This window comes from Mauremys reevesii, linkage group 5 (assembly GCF_016161935.1).
Source record: "Mauremys reevesii isolate NIE-2019 linkage group 5, ASM1616193v1, whole genome shotgun sequence".
Lineage (NCBI taxonomy): Eukaryota > Metazoa > Chordata > Testudines > Geoemydidae > Mauremys > Mauremys reevesii.
Window position 1 is genome coordinate 2,478,613 of NC_052627.1, and position 21,120 is coordinate 2,499,732.

General features: G+C 46.2%; 1 protein-coding gene across 3 annotated transcripts in view; it reads right to left on the reverse strand.

The window, feature by feature from the left end:
• The window catches only part of MFHAS1 (malignant fibrous histiocytoma amplified sequence 1), a 116,989-nt gene extending 96,125 nt beyond the window's left edge, over positions 1 to 20,864 (reverse strand). Inside the window, exon 1 of one of the 3 annotated variants that reach the window (XM_039541207.1) lies at positions 17,583 to 20,862. In XM_039541207.1, coding sequence (XP_039397141.1) covers positions 17,583 to 20,820 — 3,238 coding nt within the window. In that variant the 5' untranslated portion in view covers positions 20,821 to 20,862. Of the gene's footprint in view, positions 1 to 17,582 lie in introns of all 3 variants that reach the window. The other 2 variants (XM_039541206.1, XM_039541205.1) reach the window with 2 other exon arrangements.
• Positions 20,865 to 21,120: the final 256 nt, after the last annotated feature.

Below are 21,120 nucleotides of genomic sequence, written 5' to 3' on the forward strand. Positions count from 1 at the left end.
TTCCCTTAATAGTCAGACACTTGCCAGTTACACGGTGAAAGTCCTAAAGAGAAATTATATAAGACTAATGCTCACGTTAGGTGCCCCAATGTCCAGTTTGTGTTAGTTACATTTGGCATGAATTTTATAATCAAAGCAACTTTTATATTCCTGGAATTTCCCCTTGCCTCCTTTCCACCATGGTGGTTCTTGATAATTATTTCCTTCCTATTACACAGTTTAGTTGGTGGGAATCTGAAACCTCTTAATAAAATAAGGCAGGCAAAAAGTCAGGATAGCTTTGGGTCCCTCATCCGTTGCACTGTCATTTAGTTATAACAGGCAGCAACTCAGAAAGTGCCATCTTGTGAATGGTACCAAGAAGTGACATGATGGTAGTTACAAAGCAAGTTTAGACAGATGTACTATAATAGGGTGAGTTAATAGTGAAATCCCATTAAGTAGAGCTTTGTCAAAGCACTGCATCATCTGAACTGAACAATTTACTTCAAACTAAATCAACAGTGCCAAGTTTTCTGAATTAATGAACACTGTGAGGCCGGCATTACATCCAAATGGCTGCAAGCTGAAGCTAGACAAATTCAAACTGACTTGTTTGTTTTCCACAGTGAGAGTAATTAACCACTGGAACAATCTACCAAAGATGTGGCGGATTCTCTATCACTGAGGACCTCTAAATCAAGTTTGGTTGCTTTTTCAGAAAGAAACTCTGTAGCTCACCCAGGAGTTATTGGCCTTGAAGCAGAAGTCACCAAGTGAAACTCCATGCCTTGTGCTATGCAGAAGGTCAGACCAGATGATTATAATGCCCTCCTAGCATCAAATCTATGACGCCTCATCACTTCACAATGAGATGTTCACACTTGCACTATTAGCTCACTGGTGTGCATAGTGAGAGCTCTTACTTAACACAAAAAAGTTCCAAACAGACGTAGTAATACACTGTATGAAGTCTGCGTCCAGACCAAAAGAAACACCTCGCCAAACTCGCAACCTGAACTCCAACTTAATTATCACCATTTACTTAAGTCTTAAGTCTGGAGCTCTCAACAGACTTTCAGCTTTGTAATGGTTGTCTGAAGTTAAGGTTACACTTATACCCTAAATAGCATTATAAAGTCTAGAAATGTGCAGAATACGATCTGAACAACCTCAGGGCTCTGCCACTCTCTGGCCAGCCTTGCGTACCAATCGTAGTCTGCATTTTACATGCAGTGTATCTGATGGGCTTTAGGTAGCATTTCCAGAGCTGTGATCCTAAGTTTACTGCATTTTCACAGTTGGCCTGTGGAGTCAAGGAATTATGAAGTCCAAGGTTTTGGGGTATATATCTTTATATGACACACAGGTGAGGTGCCCCCATCACCCAACACCCCTGAAATGTAAGCTACATAACATTTTAGTCCAGTCCTCAAAAAGCAAACAGCACCAGATATGTGCCACTACTAGGTCTTAGTAGCACTTCAAGGTAGTCCTTCGAAGGATGCCAAGTCTCCTCAAGTTCACAGACAGACATTTTAGAAATTCACAGTAAACAAACAGGTGTGGAAGTCTGAACAAGCCTTTCATTCCAATAGCATGCCCCCACTACAGTCTCATCACGAATCTGAGAGACAAATACAAGAAAAGGTTTGCACTCCTGGCACAATGAACACTGTGAGGCCGGCATTGTAAACTCAGCCAGCCACAGTCGGAGTCTGATTGGACATAACCCCACTGGAGAGACTTCTGCTCAGCTACAGAAAATAAAATCCAATTCACACAGGTGGTAGCACTGTATGCTCAAGGACCCACCTGTATTCCCACAGTTCTTGCCTTCATCTTGATCAGCCTAAAGCATCATGGTGGTTGAACCTCGATTTGCATGCCCTACCTTTAACAACTTCAGGAGTCCTTCTGAAGGCAGAACATGAGTTGTCTCCCATATTCCATTTCCAAATGCCCATTCTGTTAGAATTCTCTTTGCTGTAAAGCTAAAGACTATGTTTTGGATCATTAATTTCTTATTGGAGGCATTAACCAGGAATCAGCTGTTTTATTTAAATCTCTTTATTCTCCTCTAAATCAAAGAATCAGAGGGGTAGCCGTGTTAGTCTGGTTCTGTAGAAGCAGCAAAGAATCCTGTGGCACCTTATAGACTAACAGATGTTTTATAGCATGAGCTTTCGTGGGTGAACACCCACTTCTTCGGATGCAAGCAAAGAAGGATCACTGGCAAATTCACATTAATCTGCCATATTACAATCCCATCAAATTTCAAAGACTGACTCTCTCCTTAAATTAAAATCAGGTCCTTTGTTTATAGTGAAGTGCACTATGGTCTGGAGTGCTTCAAACCACTTAGATCATTTTCTTAAAAAGAGAAATATTCATACCTACCCGCAAACCCCACGGTTCCACAGGGGTTGGTTTGCTTGTACATTTACATGATATTTAAGAATCCGCTAAGGTTTTTGTCAGGGTGGATTTGATTTAAATCCATTTGATTTAAATGACTAATCAGGAAGCCTCAATTTAATCATGGTTTTCTACATAAAAGTGCATTCTTGTTGGTTGTTATAACCTTAATGCATATTCTTTACAACTCAGAGATAGATGTATGTTTCATTTTTAGAAAGTACACACTATACATTTTTAAGTGATTTACTTTGAAAACTTTTCAGATTAGTTTTACAGCTATATCGGAAAATGAATGAGTATTTGGTTATTTCATTTACCAAAGGTAACTGAAGCAGATATTTATGAAGTCATTGGGAGGTGAACTGTCATTAATAATTGGAGGATTTTCTTGCCATGCTGTATTAGGAGGAGAACATCACTAGACAGACATTTAAATTGTTTTACTTAACTAAAACAATAATGTTACGTATTCTGGATTTTTTTCTTCAACGGCAAACATAATATTTTAACAAAACAAGCATATGAATTTAATTTAATTAAACATTCAAGATTTTTAAAATCAGGTTTGTTTTTGTTAAAATTGTTTTTAATAGTTAAATGAAATTTAAATAAATAAATAAATCGACTGTCAGCCAGGTCAACATGAGAAACTTAAAATACTGGCTTCTGCAGCTAACTCAGTCGTCTTTAACCTTCATTTTCCTGATTGTTCATAATCTGGAAAAGAAAAACAAGCTTTCCTGCTTTTTCAGGAAACCATTTCTCAATTTGGAATGAATTAGTCCAAAGGAAGAAAATATTCTTTCTACACCAGCAGAAGAACCTACTGCTGTTAAAAATGAGATTATCACTTCAACAGTCCCTGAATCCAAGTGCTTAAGTGACTTTCACCAGTTCACTGCTGTGAATTTCTTTAAAACATCATCATCAAACATATTTCTTGAATGGTTCTTATTCCCAAACTGGGTCTCTTGTATGGCCTGCTGCCATTATAGGTTTTCCCTTCTAGTGCGAGAACGGTATGGTAGATCTCAAATCAATGAAGGCTATACTCAGAAAGACCTCAAGATTTCTGGAATATGCTGCTCAAACAGTTTCACTTTTGTTTCTACTGCCTGTCCCGCCCTTCTTACATTTATCTCCAGATGACTTCTCCTTGTCCATATCTATTCTGCCCCCAACAATATTCTATTCATTGAACTTTTTGAAACTTTTCACTTTTAGAAAGGAATAAGGGATTGACTCCGTGTACACAAATTTGCAGAGGGACAATAGGGTTGAGGTCTGTTATTTCTCAACTCTATATATTATTTATTTTAAAACATTTTTGTTGTTAACAAGCATGTTATCTCTGGAGACACAAATCCACAATTTGAGAACTGCAAAACTAAGCATCTCTGATGGTACCTTCTAGACTGAGCAAGATTAACCTACATAATCTATACAGAAGCCCCTGAAACCCCATAAAATTGGGTCCCCAATCCATGAACTATTGAAACTCATTTAAAAAACTTTTCTTAAACATTACATGAATATATTGTCTCAAACTATAGAATGAGAATTTATAATCTCTATTCCGTGATGAGTTAACTTTGAGCTATAATGTATCAATTAAAACTATCTTTAGATAAAATGTTTTTGAGGGAAAAAAACTATCCAAAAATCCATTTTTTTTTAAAATCACTGATTTTTATCCACCCTGCTTTTTGTAGGATTTCTCTCTCCTTTCTGTAATCAGATGACAAAGACAGACTGAAAATAGCATAGCCCTTAATCAGTGTCCTGTAAGATCACCTGGGTCAACAGCCCCATTCAAATGGCTATTTGACTTCAGCTAGTTCTCTTAATTCTCTCGGGGGGGGGGGGAGGGAGGGGGAAATAAGTAATTTTCTTATATTTAATCCAAAAAGCTATTTTCATTAGACAAATCGTAACAGAAAAATCAAATAAAAAAATCCTACTTTAGTGATTTTCTAGCCTTCGAACATGACCAAGAACTTGTTTCATTGAATACTCTCTCTCAGGGTACGTCTACACTACGGGATTATTCCGATTTTACATAAACCGGTTTAGTAAAACAGATTGTATAAAGTTGAGTGCACGCGGCCACACTAAGCACATTAATTCGGTGGTGTGCGTCCAGGGTCTGAGGCTAGCATCGATTTCTGGAGCGTTGCACTGTGGGTAGCTATTCCGTAGCTATCCCATAGTTCCCGCAGTCTCCCCCGCCCCTTGGAATTCTGGGTTGAGATCCCAGTGCCTGATGGGGCAAAAATCATTGTCGCGGGTGGTTCTGGGTAAATGTCGTCAGTCATTCCTTCCTCTGGAAAAGCAACGGCAGACAATCATTTCGCGCCCTTTTTCCCTGGATTGCCCTGGCAGACGCCATAGCGTGGCAACCATGGAGCCTGTTTTGCCTTTTGTCACTGTCATCGTATGTGTACGGGATGCCGCTGACAGAGGCGATACAGCAGCGCTACCCAGCAGCATTCATTTGCTTTTGCATGATAGCAGAGACGGTTATCAGTCGTTCTGTTCCGTCTGCTGCCATTGTAAATTGGCAATGAGATGACTGTTACCAGTCCTTCTGCACTGTACTGTCTGCTGCTGTCATGGGTGCCCCTGGCTGAGATCGGCCGGGGGCGCAAAAGACAAAAATGGGAATAACTCCCCGAGTCAATCCCTCCTTTATGGTATCTAAAAATAGAATCAGTCCTGCCTAGAATATGGAGCAAGTACACTGGTTCTCTAGTACATCAGAGAACCAGAGAGCACAGCCGCTCCGTGTCAGATCATGCAGGAATGATGAGCTGCATGCCATTCACAGGGTGTGCCCCTGCAACAACCCCACCTGTTGCTTCCCTCCTCCCCCAGCCTTCCTGGGCTACCACTGCAGTGTCCCCCCATTTATGTGATGAAGTAATAAAGAATGCAGGAATAAGAAACAGTGACTTGTTAGTGAGATAAAATGAGGGGAAGGCAGCCTCCAGCTGCTATGATAGTCCAGACAGGACATTAAGCAGTGTGGGGGAGAGGAGCCCAGCATCCCGCTGCTATGATAGTCCAGGCAGAACAGAATCTTTTCTTTACACATGAAGGGTGGGGGCTGATGGAGCTCAGCCCCCAGTTGCTATGATGAAGACGGTTACCAGCCGTTCTGTACCATCTACCCAGGCGCCCCCGGCCGACTTCACCTGAGGCCAGCCAGGAGCACTCACCGGCTGATGATGAGAACGGATACCAGTCCTTCTGCACCGTACCGTCTGCCACCAGGCTGATGATGATGATGGATAGCACTCATATTGTACCATCTGCCACCAGGGTGGGGGGAAGAGGATGTTGCAGTTCACTGCCGCAGCATCGCGTCTACCAGCAGCATTCAGTAGACATAGGGTGACATTTAAAAAAGTCAAGAGACGATTTTTTTCCCTTTTACTTCTGGGGGTGGGGGGTAAATTGATGAGCTATGCCCTGAACCATCCCGGACAATGTGTTTGACCCTACAGGCATTGGGAGCTCAGCCAAGAATGCAAATGCTTTTCGGAGACTGCAGGAACTGTGGGATAGCTGGAGTCCTCAGTCCCCCCTCCCTCCCTCCATGAGCGTCCATTTGATTCTTTGGCTTTCCGTTACGCTTGTCACGCAGCAGTGTGCTGAGTCCCTGCTGTGGCCTCTGTCTGGAGATTTTTTAAAAATGCTTTGGAATTTCATCTTTTGTAACGGAGCTCTGATAGAACAGATTTGTCTGCCCATACAGCGATCACATCCGTACGGTCCATGCTGGAGCTCTTTTTGGATTTGGGACTGCATCGCCACCCGTGCTGATCAGAGCTCCACGCTGGGCAAATAGGAAATGATATTCAAAAGTTCGTGGGGGTTTTCCTGTCTACCTGGCCACTGCATCCGAGTTCAGATTGCTGTCCAGAGCGGTCACAGTGGTGCACTGTGGGATACCGCCCGGAGGCCAATACCGTCGATTTGCGGCCACATTAACCCTAATCTGATATGGTAATACCGATATTAGCGCTACTCCTCTCGTCGGGGAGGAGAACAGAAACCAGTTTAAAGAGCCCTTTATATCGATATAAAGGGCCTCTTAGTGTGGACGGGTGCGGCGTTAAATCGGTTTAACGCTCCTAAAATCGGTTTAAACGCGTAGTGTAGACCAGGCCTCAATTTTTCCCAGCAATGAGCCTGCCAGAAGGAGGTAAGTGAGAGCCAGTTAGTCTGTGCTGTCATTAACCAGAGTCCCTTACTAGAGTACAGGCCAAGCTACTGTAAGCAGATACCTGTTTAATACTCCAGCATCAAGGAGACTGCAGAGCATAAGACACTGCCTGAAGGTTAGACCTGTATTGTCCATACCAGAGGTCTCAAGCACGCGGCCCGTGGGGCTCTTGCGGGGAGCTTGGCGGGCCACATGCACCCCCCACCCACCCCTGCAGGCCCCTCTGCGGGATTGCCCCCCGTGGCGCTGCGAGCCCTGCGCCGCTCTCTGACGCAGCTGGCAGCACGCCCCTTCGGTCCAGGGGGGAGGGGGAAGGGGACAGAGGGCTCCTGTATTGCCTCCTTCCAGGCACCGCCCCCCGCAGCTCCCATTGGCTGGGAACAGGGAACTGCGGCCAATGGGAGCTTCGTGGGAGGTACCTGGAGGAGCGGCAAGAGCAGCAGACGCACGCACGGAGCCCTGCCCTCCCCTCCCCCTCCCCCTCCCCCAGGGGCTGCAGGGACATGGTTCCAGCTGCTTCCTGGAACGGAGCAGAGCAGCGCGGGGCCGGGGGCCGGGGGCCAGGGCAGGCAGGCAAGCGACACAGGGCTGGAGCTCACACCCTGAACCCCTCCTGCACCCCAACTCCCTGCCCTGAGCCACCTGCTGCACCCTGCACCCATAACACACCCCTCACCCTCTTGCACCCCACACACCAACTCCCTGCCCTGAGCCCCCTGCTGCACCCCACACACCAACTCCCTGCCCTGAGCCCCTGCTGCACCCCGCACCCTTTCTGCACCCCCAGGGGCAGCATTGGGGTGCGGACTTTGGGGAAGGTGTTGGAATGGGGAAGGGAAGGGGTGGGACGAGGCGGGCCCTAATGGAAGGGGTGGAGTGGGGGCAGGGCCAGAGGCAGAAAGGGGGGGGGTGTCAGTGATGCGGCCCTCTGGTCAATGCACTAGTCCTCATGTGGCCCTCGTGGTCATTTGAGTTTGAGACCCCTGGTCCATACTGTTGCACAGCTGTTTACATTTGCAACGCACCATACAAACATGCATTAGATTATCCTCCAGGGAGGTAGGTAAGAATGATCATCCCCACTTTACAGATGGGGAATCAGACACAGATGAAGGCTACATATCTCTGGCAGATTGGCACTTGAGAGCATCCAATGCCCAACCTGGTGCTCAAATCCACAAAGGCACACTGCTTCTTAAGTGGCATTTCGACATCTTTCTAAGCTCAATATGACAAACAGCAGAAAGTGGAAGAGAACAGCTGTGTCTGCAGTGCCACAGCTCAGATGAGTTCCCAATGTGTCTTGGCTTAGGTGGAAACAGCTCTTGCTTGGTTAGGCAGTGAGAATTGGATTTCCAATACCAATGAGTCACTGCCATACAAGGTCATTTGACCAACTGACTGTTCCTCAGGTCACCTCACCACATTCTTCACTCTCTCTAGTCCTCTTTTTCCTCTCACACTGCCTCACACTTCTCCCTCTCCTTCTGCTCCCACTATTTAAAGTAACACTCCACAATGATTCTGATCACTGGATTGCCTATTAACAGTATTTTCCCGCTGTAAGAGATACATACAGGGTTATCATCTTTAATGCTAAAAACAAACATCTCTTCAAAGAATTTTTCACAAAACCAGTGATGTTTAAAGAAATTTGAACCTTTTCTCTCTAGCTTACTTTACAAGTTACTCTTGCTCTGCATGAGCAGATTATTCATAGAGTCCATGGCCAGAAGGGACCATTGTGACCTCCTGTATAAACACAAAATAATTCCTACAGCAGATCCTTTTAGAAAAAACATCCAGTCTTAAATGCAATTCCACTTATACTGCTGTCAATGGCACGCATATTTAAGACATGAGATTCTAATCACACTAAGCCTACTGAATTGTATCCTAACAATGTAAGTTAACGCCACTAGAACTACAAGTTATCAAGTTTTTAAACGAAGCAAACAATACAAGATTCTGATACACCTGGTCAGAGATAAAGGAGATCACTATAGAACAGTGTCTCCAGCCAGTTCACAAGACTCATTAGCAGAGGTGATGAAACACAGCAGAAACGAGTCTTAATATGAATGCAGTCAATCTAATCCATAAAGCAAAAATCTACATGAGCTTTACATCAACAAAATAAACTCAGAAAAGTGGCCGTTAATTAACATTTATATAATACAAAACAAAGAGCAATTCAAAGCAGTGCATCCCTTTTACAGGTCACTTCCTACACAAACAAATTTCAGCAAGTCTAAAAAGTAATGCAATAAAGGCACGGAATTCTGTTTTGCTTCACTAGCCAAACTGAAAGATCCATTCAACTGAACACAGTATTACACTATTGTCGCTGAGCTGGGGAATCATCATAAGGGCCTACAGCAAGAGATGACTGCCTTCAAGCAATGTGCTGCCACGCTGGCACCAAGACACCAGCTGATTAAGATTAAGGTAAACTTTGCTGAATTAATAAACCCATTTTATATTGTTTGCCCAGGATTCCTTAACAAAGTACAATAATTGTAATCTTTCCTTACTGTTTAAAAACTGTTTTTTCCTAACTGTAATTTATAATATAGTCCCTTGACAATTTGCTTTCATTGCACGCAGACATGCCGACTACTTACTGAAGTGTTATTTATGAGTTTGGGGCTACCCAAACATTTTAAGAAAAGGGGCGGGAGGGAGGAGACGGAAATCAGGGTTTTACAGCATTTATTTTTAAAAAATAAAAAAAATCAAGTGTTATTTGCATTAAAAAGGTACAGACTCTGCGCCAACATGAAAAAGGATAGGCCACATTTCCAGCCTACCAATCTTCTTTCCTTTAAAGAAGAGTTTTATTGAACTACTGCTTTTCTACACAGTTGTTACAGAATTTTTACCCAATCAATAATCAACATTAGTATATAGTATTAAGCTTATCAGAAACTCCAAACAGCTTAAATATGTAATAATTGTTGCACTGGGAACTTCTAATATGTTGGCAAGTTTCCTACTGCTTTAGTAACATTTTATCAAAGACGGTTACCTACCTTTTGGTAACGGTTGTTCTTCGAGATGTGTTGCTCATGTCCATTCCATGCTAGGTATTCGTGCGCCCACATGCATAGCAGCAGGTGGTTTCTCCCTTAGCAATATCCATAGGGCTGGCTCTGGCACCCTCTGGAGTCCCACACTCATGTGCCAGTATATGGGTCGCCATTGGCCCCACACCCTCTCAGTTTCTTCTTGCTCCAACAGCAGGGACGGAGGGCAGGTCAAACAACAGATAACTCTAACTATTCAGCTACTTACAAGAAAACAACTGAGAGTCAAGAAACAAATGCTAATGGCACTTGCAAGAGCAAAGAGTGTTCCAGCCACCATCACTGGTGGAAAGAAGGAACAGAAAGGGTGCGGGGCTGGCAGCACCCCATATACTAGCGCATGAGCACAGGACTCTAGAGGGCGCCAGAGCCAGCCCTATCGATACTGCTAAGGAAAAAATCTCCAGCCACCATACACATGAGTGTTCGCACACCTAGCATGGGATGGACATGAGCAAGCACTCAAAGAAGAAAAAAACAATACAGTAGAACAATGGTGGGCATCCTGCAGCCCGTCAGGGTAATCTGCTGGCAGGCCGCAAGACAGTTTGTTTACATCGACCGTCCGCAGGCACGGCCACCCGCAGCTCCCAGTACCACGGTTCGCCATTCCCTGCCAATGGGAGCTGCAGAAACCGGCAGCCAGCATGTCCCTGCAGCCCACGCCACTTCCCGCAGCTCCCATTGGCCAGGAACTGCGAACCGCGGACAGTGGGAGCTGCGGGCAGGCATGCCTGCGGACAGTCAATGTAAACAAACTGTCTCGCGGCCTGCCAGCAGATTACCCTGATGGGCCGCAGGCTGCCCACTACTACAATAGAACCTCAGAGTTACGAACACCAGAGTTACAAACTGAGAAGTCAACCACACACTCCATTTGGAACTGGTAGCATGCAGTCAGCAGCAGAGTCAAATAAAAAAAAAGTAATGTGTGAAATATAAACTACTAAAAAAATAAAGGGAAAGTTTAAAAAAAAAGGAAAAGGTATGGAAACTGTTTCTGTGCTTATTTAATTTAAATAACAATGGTTAAAAAAAGCATTTTTCTTCTACATAGGGACGTTCCAAAGCTGTATTAAGTCAATGATCAGTTGTAAACATTTGAAAGAACACCCATAACGTTTTGTTCAGAGTTACGAACATTTCAGAGCTACAACCAACCTCCATTCCCGAAGTGTTTGTAACTCTCAGGTTCCACTGTATCAAGGAATCAATTACGTGCTTGGCACAGTAACTTTAGCCCAGGGGTCACTTTCTAAAAAGTATCAGTATTTTTACAAATAACTTGTAAATTTCTGCCAACATGTGCAGCAAGTTTGTGGCATTTTCCATTCCCTGTGGTGGCAGTTTAACAAAGACGCCTTTAACATGGATCATTTGGTCCTCAATCCCAAAAAGAGGTGGCAAACGGTAGTTTTTCTTCCCACTGACTTTCAGTGCAAGCTGTCAGGGTGAACAAATACTGATTTTTTTAAAACTAAAAAAAAAAAAAACTGATTTCAATCAAAAATCCATTTTTTTAATTTAAACAGGTTTATTTTTTTTAATAAATTTATTTCAGCTTTGAAATTATGACAATCTATACTAATGCCTAAATTTATTGTAACCTCTTAAAATAAATTAAATACAAAAATAATATTAACGTTTGCTGTCCAGTGTTAAAGAAAGTCAGACCACTGAACTGGTGGAAGTCTCTGGCTAAGCACCTGGAACCAGAGCTTGCTGAAGTGCTAAACCAGCTTTTGACCGCAGTAGCCTCTTCTGCAGGTGCAGAGAAAGTATTTGCTTCATTTCAGTTTATTCAGCTAGTTCAGTTCAATGACTACTAGCTCATTCAAAGTTAAGAAACCAACTTGGAGTTGAAAAAGCAGAAAATCTGAATAAACTATAGGAGGATAAATTCTACCAGCTCTAAAATCTTGAAGGACGTGGATCAGAAAAAATTAGTTCAATTCATTAGCTACAGATATTTCCCTTGCTTAATAAATCAGCTACTTTTAAATGCAAAACATGTTTTGATCAAGTTTTTTCCCTTATGTATCTAGCACTTTGGAGTAGTTTTATTTAACAAAAAAATAAAATGCTAGTTGTGTATTTTTAATTGAATTTTATTTTCCATTCAAAAAGGGCTTGACAAATTATAAATAAAAAAAATTAATCTAGTAAATAAGAAATGCATTGTTCACCATTTTCTAACACAAAAATATAAACATTAAGATGAATCATAGTAAGTTAAGCTATTTAATTGCTTAAATAAATGTGGATAGATATAACATATCCTCCTGATCAGCAAAAAGAACCACCAAATGTAGTGTACGGATTATATTTAGTTGCAAATAACATGTTTTAATGGTAACCAAAGAGAATCAACCTTTCTTCAGAAAAGAAACTAAAATGTACAAAATGCAAAACATGATTAAAATCAATTATCTAAATCAAGCTTTTCTGCTTGCTGATTTAGATCAATCCACCCTGCAAAAGCTGGGGACCTAACTGATCTCTGTGTTTCTGACAATCTCTCCCATAGAGAGAAGTGGGCTTGCCCAATTTTCTCCTCGTAATATTTCATTTAGATTTATTAAATATAGAACAAAAATACATCAGCCATCCCAGGTGCTGGGCATCCTCAACAAAACATGAAATTCATAGTATGTATGTACAGTTTGAGGTTGGCATTTTGGCCGTTTTCCTGTAGATCTGATTGAAATCTTTGGGGAAAACAGAGTAGTTTGTATCCCATTATTTATAGCAAACTACATTATCCAAACCCAACATTCAATAGTAGGGAAAACCTGGACACATTGAACAAACAGCGCTAGAGTTTTACAGTTTATTTACATTTTACAGCTAATCTTCTATCCTCTTAACCCAACTCAACAGAACTGATTCAGCTTGATCTGTGACTTTGCACAGTCTAACCTTTAAACACCCAGTGGTTATATAAAAACTAAGCCTTGCCCCACAGATTTAGATGAGATTGACCTCTTGCTTCAATAAGACAAACAACATCCTTTAGAAGAATGCAAGTCTAGGACAAAACAGCTACAGCAGCTATCGTTAAAATAAGGCAAGAAAAAAGAAACCCAGCTCCCATGGCAGGCTATGTAAATGCTGCCAGATGCTAGACTCAATCTCTATTACATGAGATGGTGCTACACAGCAATTGGGCCTATGAAAAACAGCAGCCTAGAATTTAATTATAAATAAAGGAGAGCACGTTGACACCTGATATTGTGGTTTCATTCAGAACCAACTCCAATTTTCAAAGTGAACTTCAACATGAGTCAGCTGGTGCTAAATCTTCAGAAGAGCTCAGCGTCCAGCAGCTCCCACTGAGAACAACGTTCTCCCCTTCACCCAAGAACAGCAGGAGCTCCTAACCCAGGGGTCGGCAACCTTTTAGAAGTGGTGCGCCGAGTCTTCATTTATTCCCTCGAACTTAAGGTTTCGCATGCCAGTAATACATTAACATTTTTAGAAGATCTCTTTCTATAAGTCTATAATATACAACTAAACTATTGTTGTATGTAAAGTAAATAAGGTTTTTAAACTGTTTAAGAAGCTTCATTTGAAATTAAATTAAAATGCAGAGCCCCCCCGGACCGGTGGCCAGGACCCGGGCAGTGTGAGTGCCACTGAAAATCAGCTCACACGTGCCATAGGTTGCCTACCCTTGTCCTAGCCACTTAGTACCTTAGAAAACATGGGTCTCATCCAGCCTGGCAATTCCAGATGACTTCAGGTGGCAGTGAGCTCACAGATTGCATGAAAAACTATTTCCTTTTTGTCAATTATGAATTTCCCACCTTTTAATCTCATGGCACGTCCCCTTGTAATAGAAGGCAGGAAGAGCAGAAGTTCCTGATCTACCTTTTCTAGAAGACACTTCATTACTGTAGGTACATTTATCCTATCCCCTTCTCATTCATTTACTTTCTAAGAACAATCCCAGTCTTTCAATCTCTCTTCCTAGGAAAGTTTTTCTTATTCATTCTCATCCCTCTTCTCTGAGCTCTTCCAGTTCTACAATAGCCTTTTCAAGATTAGGTGACTAATACTGCACACAGTATCCAGAAGAAGCCTCTGCTTACCTTTGGCCATGATGAAAGTTGACCATTTCATCCTATTCTTTGCTTTCTGTATCCTAGCTAGGTTTTTTTCCCCCTCCATGAAAATTTGGCCACTTCTGTCCCACCACAACCATGTTTGACCAGTTCTCTGCACCTGATATAACCGCCAATCTGAGACAGTCTTGGGCCATATTAATGCGGACTTGAAACGTCAGCTCAATATGTACAAACACGGACTGCTTTCCAGTAGTGAAACTTAGAGATTCCCTATAGGCTCCTCAAAGCCACTTAAACCCTCATTAAGGGTATGGAAACTGGCCCCAAAATACATAGACGTATCCTACATAAACTGCAGCTGGGATGAATGCTAGCTGGCGGAGATTCAACCGAGACCAGCACAGACTTCCCCACTTTGATTTAACATCTTATTTCTGATTTGGTTTTGTGAGACTGTCTGAGAACAATGGAACAAGTACTCTCCAAAAGCAAACAGATTGTTTTAATTCTCTGATGTCTGACAAAGGTTAACAAAATAACCCCCCCAAATGACACAAACTAAGGCTTGGTCTCCACTACAGCTTACTTTGGTATAACCCACACCCCCGAGAGATGCAAGTTATACCAATCTAAGCACTGGTGTGGAAAGTGCTGTGTCAGCAGGAGAGCTTCTCCGACCAACACAGCTACTGCATCCCATGGAGCCGGAGTTTATGCCAAGGAGAGCGCTCTCTCCCACTGCACAGTGTCTTCACCAGATGCACTACAGCAATGCAGCTGACTTTGATTAAAACAATACTTGAATTTTGTCTACAGCACAATGATAAGAAAAGAGGAACATTTCAACCTCTTTAGTAAAATGCAGAGACCAACTTTAAAAAGTAGAAGCTTTGAGTCAACAGGACCTGCTGGGTGCACAGCCTTTTTGAAAATCAGATAACCCTGGAAACTGACTTTGGGCAATTTTTAAAAACTGGAGATACTGTTTTCTTGGGTGTCCAAAATTACACTTTAAACTACAGAGTGTATAAAACTCTTTTGCCTTGTAATAATTCTTAACTGAACATCAAAATGACATACCTCACAATCTGTATGGTTAATAGGATACAAATTTCAAATATTTTTAATCTATTTCAAAATGAAGGCCGATTCCGTTAAAGTTTTCAAAGAAGTAGAAAGTATTCCAATTACAATATCTAATCCAGTACTTCTCAAAGCCGGTCCACCACTTGTTCAGGGAAAGCCCCTGGCAGCCCAGGCCGGTTTGTTTACCTGCCGCATCTGCAGGTTTGGCAGATCGTGGCTCCCACTGGCCGCGGTTCGCCGTCCCAGGCCAATGGGGGCTGCGGGAAGCGACGCTGGCCAAGGGATGTGCTGGCCGCCGCTTCCCGCCACCCCCATTGGTGTGGAGCAGCGAACCGCAGCCAGTGGGAGCTGCAATCGGCCGAACCAGCGGACGCAGCAGGTAAACAAACCAGCCCAGACTGCCAAGGGCTTTCCCTGAACAAGCAGCAGCCCAACTTTGAGAAGCACTGGTCTAATATTCTTAGAGTTGCAACAGATTCTATGAACATATAGGGGCCATTCCAAGCATCCTTTTAACTAGTCAAAGCATTCACACAAAAGAGTAACACACACAATTTATCAGTACTACCGATGGGAATTTCTTGCATACACATACAGATTCCAACTGAGCTTTCAATTCATGTACTCTTTCACACAGCTACCAAAAAAAAGAAGTCCGGAAAAATCAGAGTGCAATAATTTCAGGAGACTAAACACAAAGAGGAAAAGAGATTTTTTAGGTCTGAGTGGCAGTTTTGTTATGCCTCTCACTCAGGTTAGTTGAACAGCTTTTGCCAATTCTGAGTGAGAGATTTTCCTTTCTACTTGATTTTTAGATGCATTTAGTTCACCTGATAAGTGCTGTTCTCCATTTATCAACACTACAGTTACAGCCCAGGAATGATCACTGCTGGCCCACAGAACCATAGAATATCAGGGTTGGAAGAGACCTCAGAAAGTCATCTAGTCCAACCCTCTGCTCAAGGCAGGACCAATCCCCAGATAGATTTTTGCCCCAAATCCCTAAATGGCCCCCTCAGGGATTGAACTCACAACCCTGGGTTTAGCAGGCCAATGCTCAAACCACTGAGCTATCCCTCCTCCCAATCAGTGACCAGGATGGATCATGGGGGAGGGAGGGGTTAGCAAACACCCACCAGACAGAGCAGCAGGCACATGCAGTGCTTATTGCTGTTATTTGTGCATTTTACTTATTTTCTTTGCAGTTAATTTTTTTGCTTTGCTTTGCTTTTAATTACGGTAATTCCATTTAGCGTAAACACCAGATTGGTCAGCAGTCAAGGGAAACTGTACTGTGTGTCCACAAAAGAGAAGTCCAGATATGCACCTCATAGTTTAATAGCTACCAATGGCTCTCAGAAATGGAAGCTCAAGCTCTCCCTTCAATCACTTATATAACTTAATACACTGAGGGGGAGACATAATTGACTGAGCCAGGACATAGGCTGGGGCACAGCTAGCAGCTCTCTGCTTGAAAGAGCTTAAGAAATGTTTAAATTATCCACATTATACCACATAAGCTGAACCAGGAGCCCTACTATCCTCTGTTTAAGTACTATTCCACCTCCTTTCCAATTAAAAATCTTTATAAATAAAATATATTTCAAAGTACTTTCGGGGGGGGGGAGCTAGAAAGCTCAGAGCATTGCTTAAGGTCAAGAGTTTATTTTGATTTTATGCCAACATAGGCACTGATTGCTAACGCATCCTTTTCTAGTTCTCTTTGAGGCTGTAGCAGCAAAAGTGGCAACAGTTTTACAAAGTGAGATAGCAGCATCTGCATACATACTAAATGGAACAGAATCCAAACCAGAGGCCACTGGAAAATTTGCATTACTTAAATACGTACTATTGTGATTAAAACCGGTGTTTGAAAGAGGTGGTAGTGAAGTTTCACATATACTTAAAGCATCTATGAAAATTTGTTTTAAAAAATGTTTCAGAGTTATTCTCCAAACAATGGCTCTCAAACGGAGGTCTGAGACCCACTTCTAGGTGGTCTGCAGAGCTATTTAACAAGGATAAATATATGGAGATATACCTATCTCATAGAACTGGAACGGACCCTGACAGGTCACTGAGTCCAGCCCCCTGCCTTCACTAGCAGGACCAAGTACTGATTTTGCCCCAGATCCCTAGGTGCCCCCCTCAGGGATTGAACTCACAACCCTGGGTTTAGCAGGCCAGTGCTCAAACCACCACCCTTCAGTATTCAGGAAGTGACTATTCCTCCTAGATCTAGACAGGAATTTGAGATTTTCTGAAGGCTTTTTTTTTTTTAAACAAAAAATAAATAAATAAAAACCTTTTTTTGCATTCAGAGTAGCTGCTTCATAGCCTTCCTTTTTTGTGTTTTTGAGTAAGCAATACAATGTGAACAGAAAAATGCAGAGTGGAGAGCGAAGGCAACTTGGGAAGACCCTACCCTGAGGGACAAAAATAGACCACATAGCTAGAAAAGGGGGGACAAAGGCAAATATGACCATGCAGCAGATTAAGTTTATTTTGATCCTGTCTCCTTCAGGCCATACTAATGTTCTCCCATGTAACTATGTACTGTAGTTGTAGGGAAGGGATGGAATTAGGCTGGGAAGAGAATTATCCCCAAAAAAGTTACCCACAAAACAAAACAGCTTTGAAAACCAGTGCTCTGGAAGAATGAGTGATATTTAAAGCATGTAAAGGCTACTAAAGCCAAGCTGAATCACACCTTACCTGGAAAAGCGTATGGGTTCAGCGATCCTCTTTTAAGGCACTTGGAACAGAGGATGTGCACAGTGTAGTAGAGACCTGGCCACTCTTGAAGCAGTACATTCAGTTCTTCCACTAAGGGGGTAATAGCTTGCCAGGCTGTCCATATATTTGGTAGAGATGCGTGACTAGCAATAGACAGAGTATCTGGTTGCAGAGTGCTCCTAGCAGGCCTGTAACTCACCACCACAGGTACCTTCCCCCTGTAGGCATAAACCTGGTATTTGCCATCAGACCGCTGAACCACATGACTGTTAATCTGGACACTGTAGCGTGCAAATAACCCAGGAGGGAAAATGAAGGGGAAGGTGTATTCAATCTGCAACTGTTCAATGACAAGAGACTGTCCACTCAGGTTTGTACCATTAATCCACGCCTCTGCATGGGGCACCTCATTCTTCACATAGCAGGGGAACTTGTACCAGGCAGTGGCCCCATTCAGGGGTTTGCATTTGGGCTTATTGATGCAGTAGCAGAGCCCCATTTTCTCCAGCAGCTCCAGGATAAGCTGCAGGTCCTCCCGGCTCTGAATATGGGGCTTAAGAAGCAGGCGGATAACGTGGGCAGGAAGGAGCCCATGCAGCAGGAATCCTTCCACGTAGTGGTGGAGCTGGGTGGTTCTCAGTTCATCTACATGGGTGTCACTGAGCAATTTCTGGAGCAGCACCGTGGTGTCCTGCTGGCAGAAGACATTGAGGATGTCAATGAGCCTGGGCAGATTGTGGAATACATACTCCCGCAGAGTCAAATGCTCCTCAAAGTACAGCAGCTTGCCACTTTCATGCAGATAGGACAGGGCGCTCTGGAGTCGGTCCTCAGTCAGGCCCGCCTGCAAGCCCAGCCGTGCCGAATCCCACCAGCTGAGCCACAGTTGCTGAGCCTGCGGCTGGAAGTGCAGCTCTTCCAGCACCTGCCAGGACTTGGGTAGCACCCGATGCAGGTTTGGGAAGATGTCCCGATGCTCAGCTACTGACAGAAGCTTGTCCCGCAGGCGGCGCACCTGGTAGGGGTCCTGGCAGCTGATGGCGAGCACCGGCGAGAGGATCTGCGGCCGGTGGTTGAGCAGATACTGGAACTGGGCCTTCTTGCGCCGCAGGTTCTTATCTGAAACCCCATAGAAGGCAGTGTGGGGGCTGGAGCAACGCAGGTCAAAGTCCTGTCCCAGGGCATCGTCCACCTGCTGGGCCAAACTCTGGAGTCCCTCGGCATCCCGCTTCTCCTGCAGGGCAATTTGGTGGTGGATGTCCAGGCACTTTTCCTCCAATTCCCGCTCAGCACACAGGTCAGCATGGGTGCCCACCATGCACACTACAGCATGGGGCACTTTGGCACCTAGCCAGTGCAGGAAGTAGCCCACTGCAGAGTAGAAGCAATGTGGGGTGTAGGCACTCAGGTTCACCACCAGCACATACAGGGCTCCCGGCGAAAGGAAGAAGGATTGGATCACATCATAGCTAGGGTCACCCGCCAGCTCATACACAATGAAGGTCAGACCCCTCTCTACATCTGCCGTCCAGTCCGTCACCTCGATGCCCTGGCTGGTGCCTGGAAGTCCTGCTACCAATGGTGTCAGGGGGGCATCTCGCTCCAGCAGCATGGGGAAGTGTCCTATCTGGGCTTCCCCATTAACTTTTGGGGACGGAAACAGGCAGACATCCTGGCATTCTAACTTGATTTTTCCAGCAACTTTAAGGGACGGAGACAGCAGCGGGTCCTGCTGCTCAATGGAGGCATATCCTAGAGAGGAGCTTTTTGAAGACAAAGCATCTCGGGGCTCAGTAATGGGGCTATGTCCTAGCTGTATTTTCCCAACACCTACGGGAGTCGGGCCCAGGGTGCTGTCTTGCTGCTGGGTTCTCCCAGCATCTTTGCCAGCTGCAGCCAGGGGGGAGTCTCTCTGCCTCTCCTCCTCCATCAGGCACCTTCTCAGCAGGGTCTTGCCAGCATCCTTCAGGCCCATGAGGACCAGCTTGAGCCGGGGCTTGAGAGCAGGCTGGGAGTGCGCCAACTCCTGCTGGTAAGCGGCAATGTAGGGGATGCCCTTCATGCAAACCTCGTAAGGGGGCTGGATGAGCGGGTTGTCCTTGATCTTCCAGAGGGTGACCCGGGAGAGCTGCCCAAAGCCCTCGGGCAGGATGGCGATCTGGTTGCCCTGCAGCACGAGTTCCTCCAGGCTGTGGAGCTGAACAACAGAGTCGGGCAGGTAGCGGATGCGGTTGTTGTCCAGCCAGAGGGTGCGGAGCTGGTGCAGCTGGCAGAGGCGGGCGGGCAGCAGGGTGAGCTGGTTGCGGCTCAGGTAGAGCTCCTCCAGGCTGGGCAGGGCAAGCACCGCCTCGGGGAACTCGCCCAGCAAGTTGGAGGAGAGGTTCAGCATCTTGAGGCGCTGAAGGCGGCCAAAGCCGGGGGGCAGGGCCCGCAGCTGGTTGCCGTCCAGCATGAGGCTCTCCAGGGCGCCCAGCTGGCACAGCCCCTCGGGCAGGGCGCCCAGCCCCGTGCCGCTCAGCCAGAGGATCTTCAGGCAGCGCAGGGCGGCGATGCCCTCGGGCAGGGCGCGCAGCTGCCGGTTGCCGGAGCAGTCCAGCTCCTCCAGCGCGCCCAGCTCCAGCAGCGGCGCCGGGAAGGCGGGCAGCTCGTTGTGGTCCACGTCCAGCGAGCGCAGGCGCTGCAGGCGGCCCAGCGCCTCGGGCAGGCGGCGCAGGCGGTTGAAGCTCAGGTCCAGCTCCTCCAGCTGCCGCAGCGCGCCCAGCCGCCCGGGCAGCGCCGCGCCCTCCGCGCCCAGCTGGTTGTGGCTCAGGCTCAGCTTGCGCAGCTCCCGCAGCGGCGCCAGCGCCTCGCCGTCCCCCAGGCCGCCCAGCCGGTTGTGGCTGAGGTCGAGCTCGGCCAGGCGGCCCAGGTGGCGCAGCGCGGCGGGCAGCCGGGACAGGCGGTTCCTGCGCAGGCTGAGGACGCGCAGGCCGCCCAGCGCCGCGCCCAGCCCCTCGGGCAGCTCCTCCAGGCCGCGCCCGCTCAGGCTCAGGCTCAGCGCCGCCGGCTCGCCCGGCCCGGCCGGCAGCGGCGGGCGGCGAAGCGCGGGCGGCCCGGCGGGCTCCGGCTCCTCGCGGGGGCCCAGGCTCAGCTGCCGCAGGTTGCTCCGCAGCTTCCGGGCGCGCAGGGCGGCGTCTCGCCACCGCCGGGCCGCCGCGGGGGGCTCGGGCTCGGCCATAGCCCGCGGGGAGGGGGGCTGCCCTACGGGCCGGGCCGGGCCGCGGAGCGCTCGGCGCTGCCCCCTCTAGCCGCCAGGCCGGGACCGCCCCAGCCCGCCGGCGCCCCGGCAGCCGCCAGCCCCATGCTCCGCGCCGGGCCGGCTCCGGGAGCGAGGAGCGCCGCGCCGCGCCGCGCCGCCGGGGGAGGGCCCCGGCCGCCCCGCCCCCGTGCGTAGCCGGCCGCCCCCCCGCCGGGGGTGGGACACGGCCCGGCCCCAATCTCCGCCCCCAGCGCCCTTCCCGCTTCCCTCGCCCCCCCC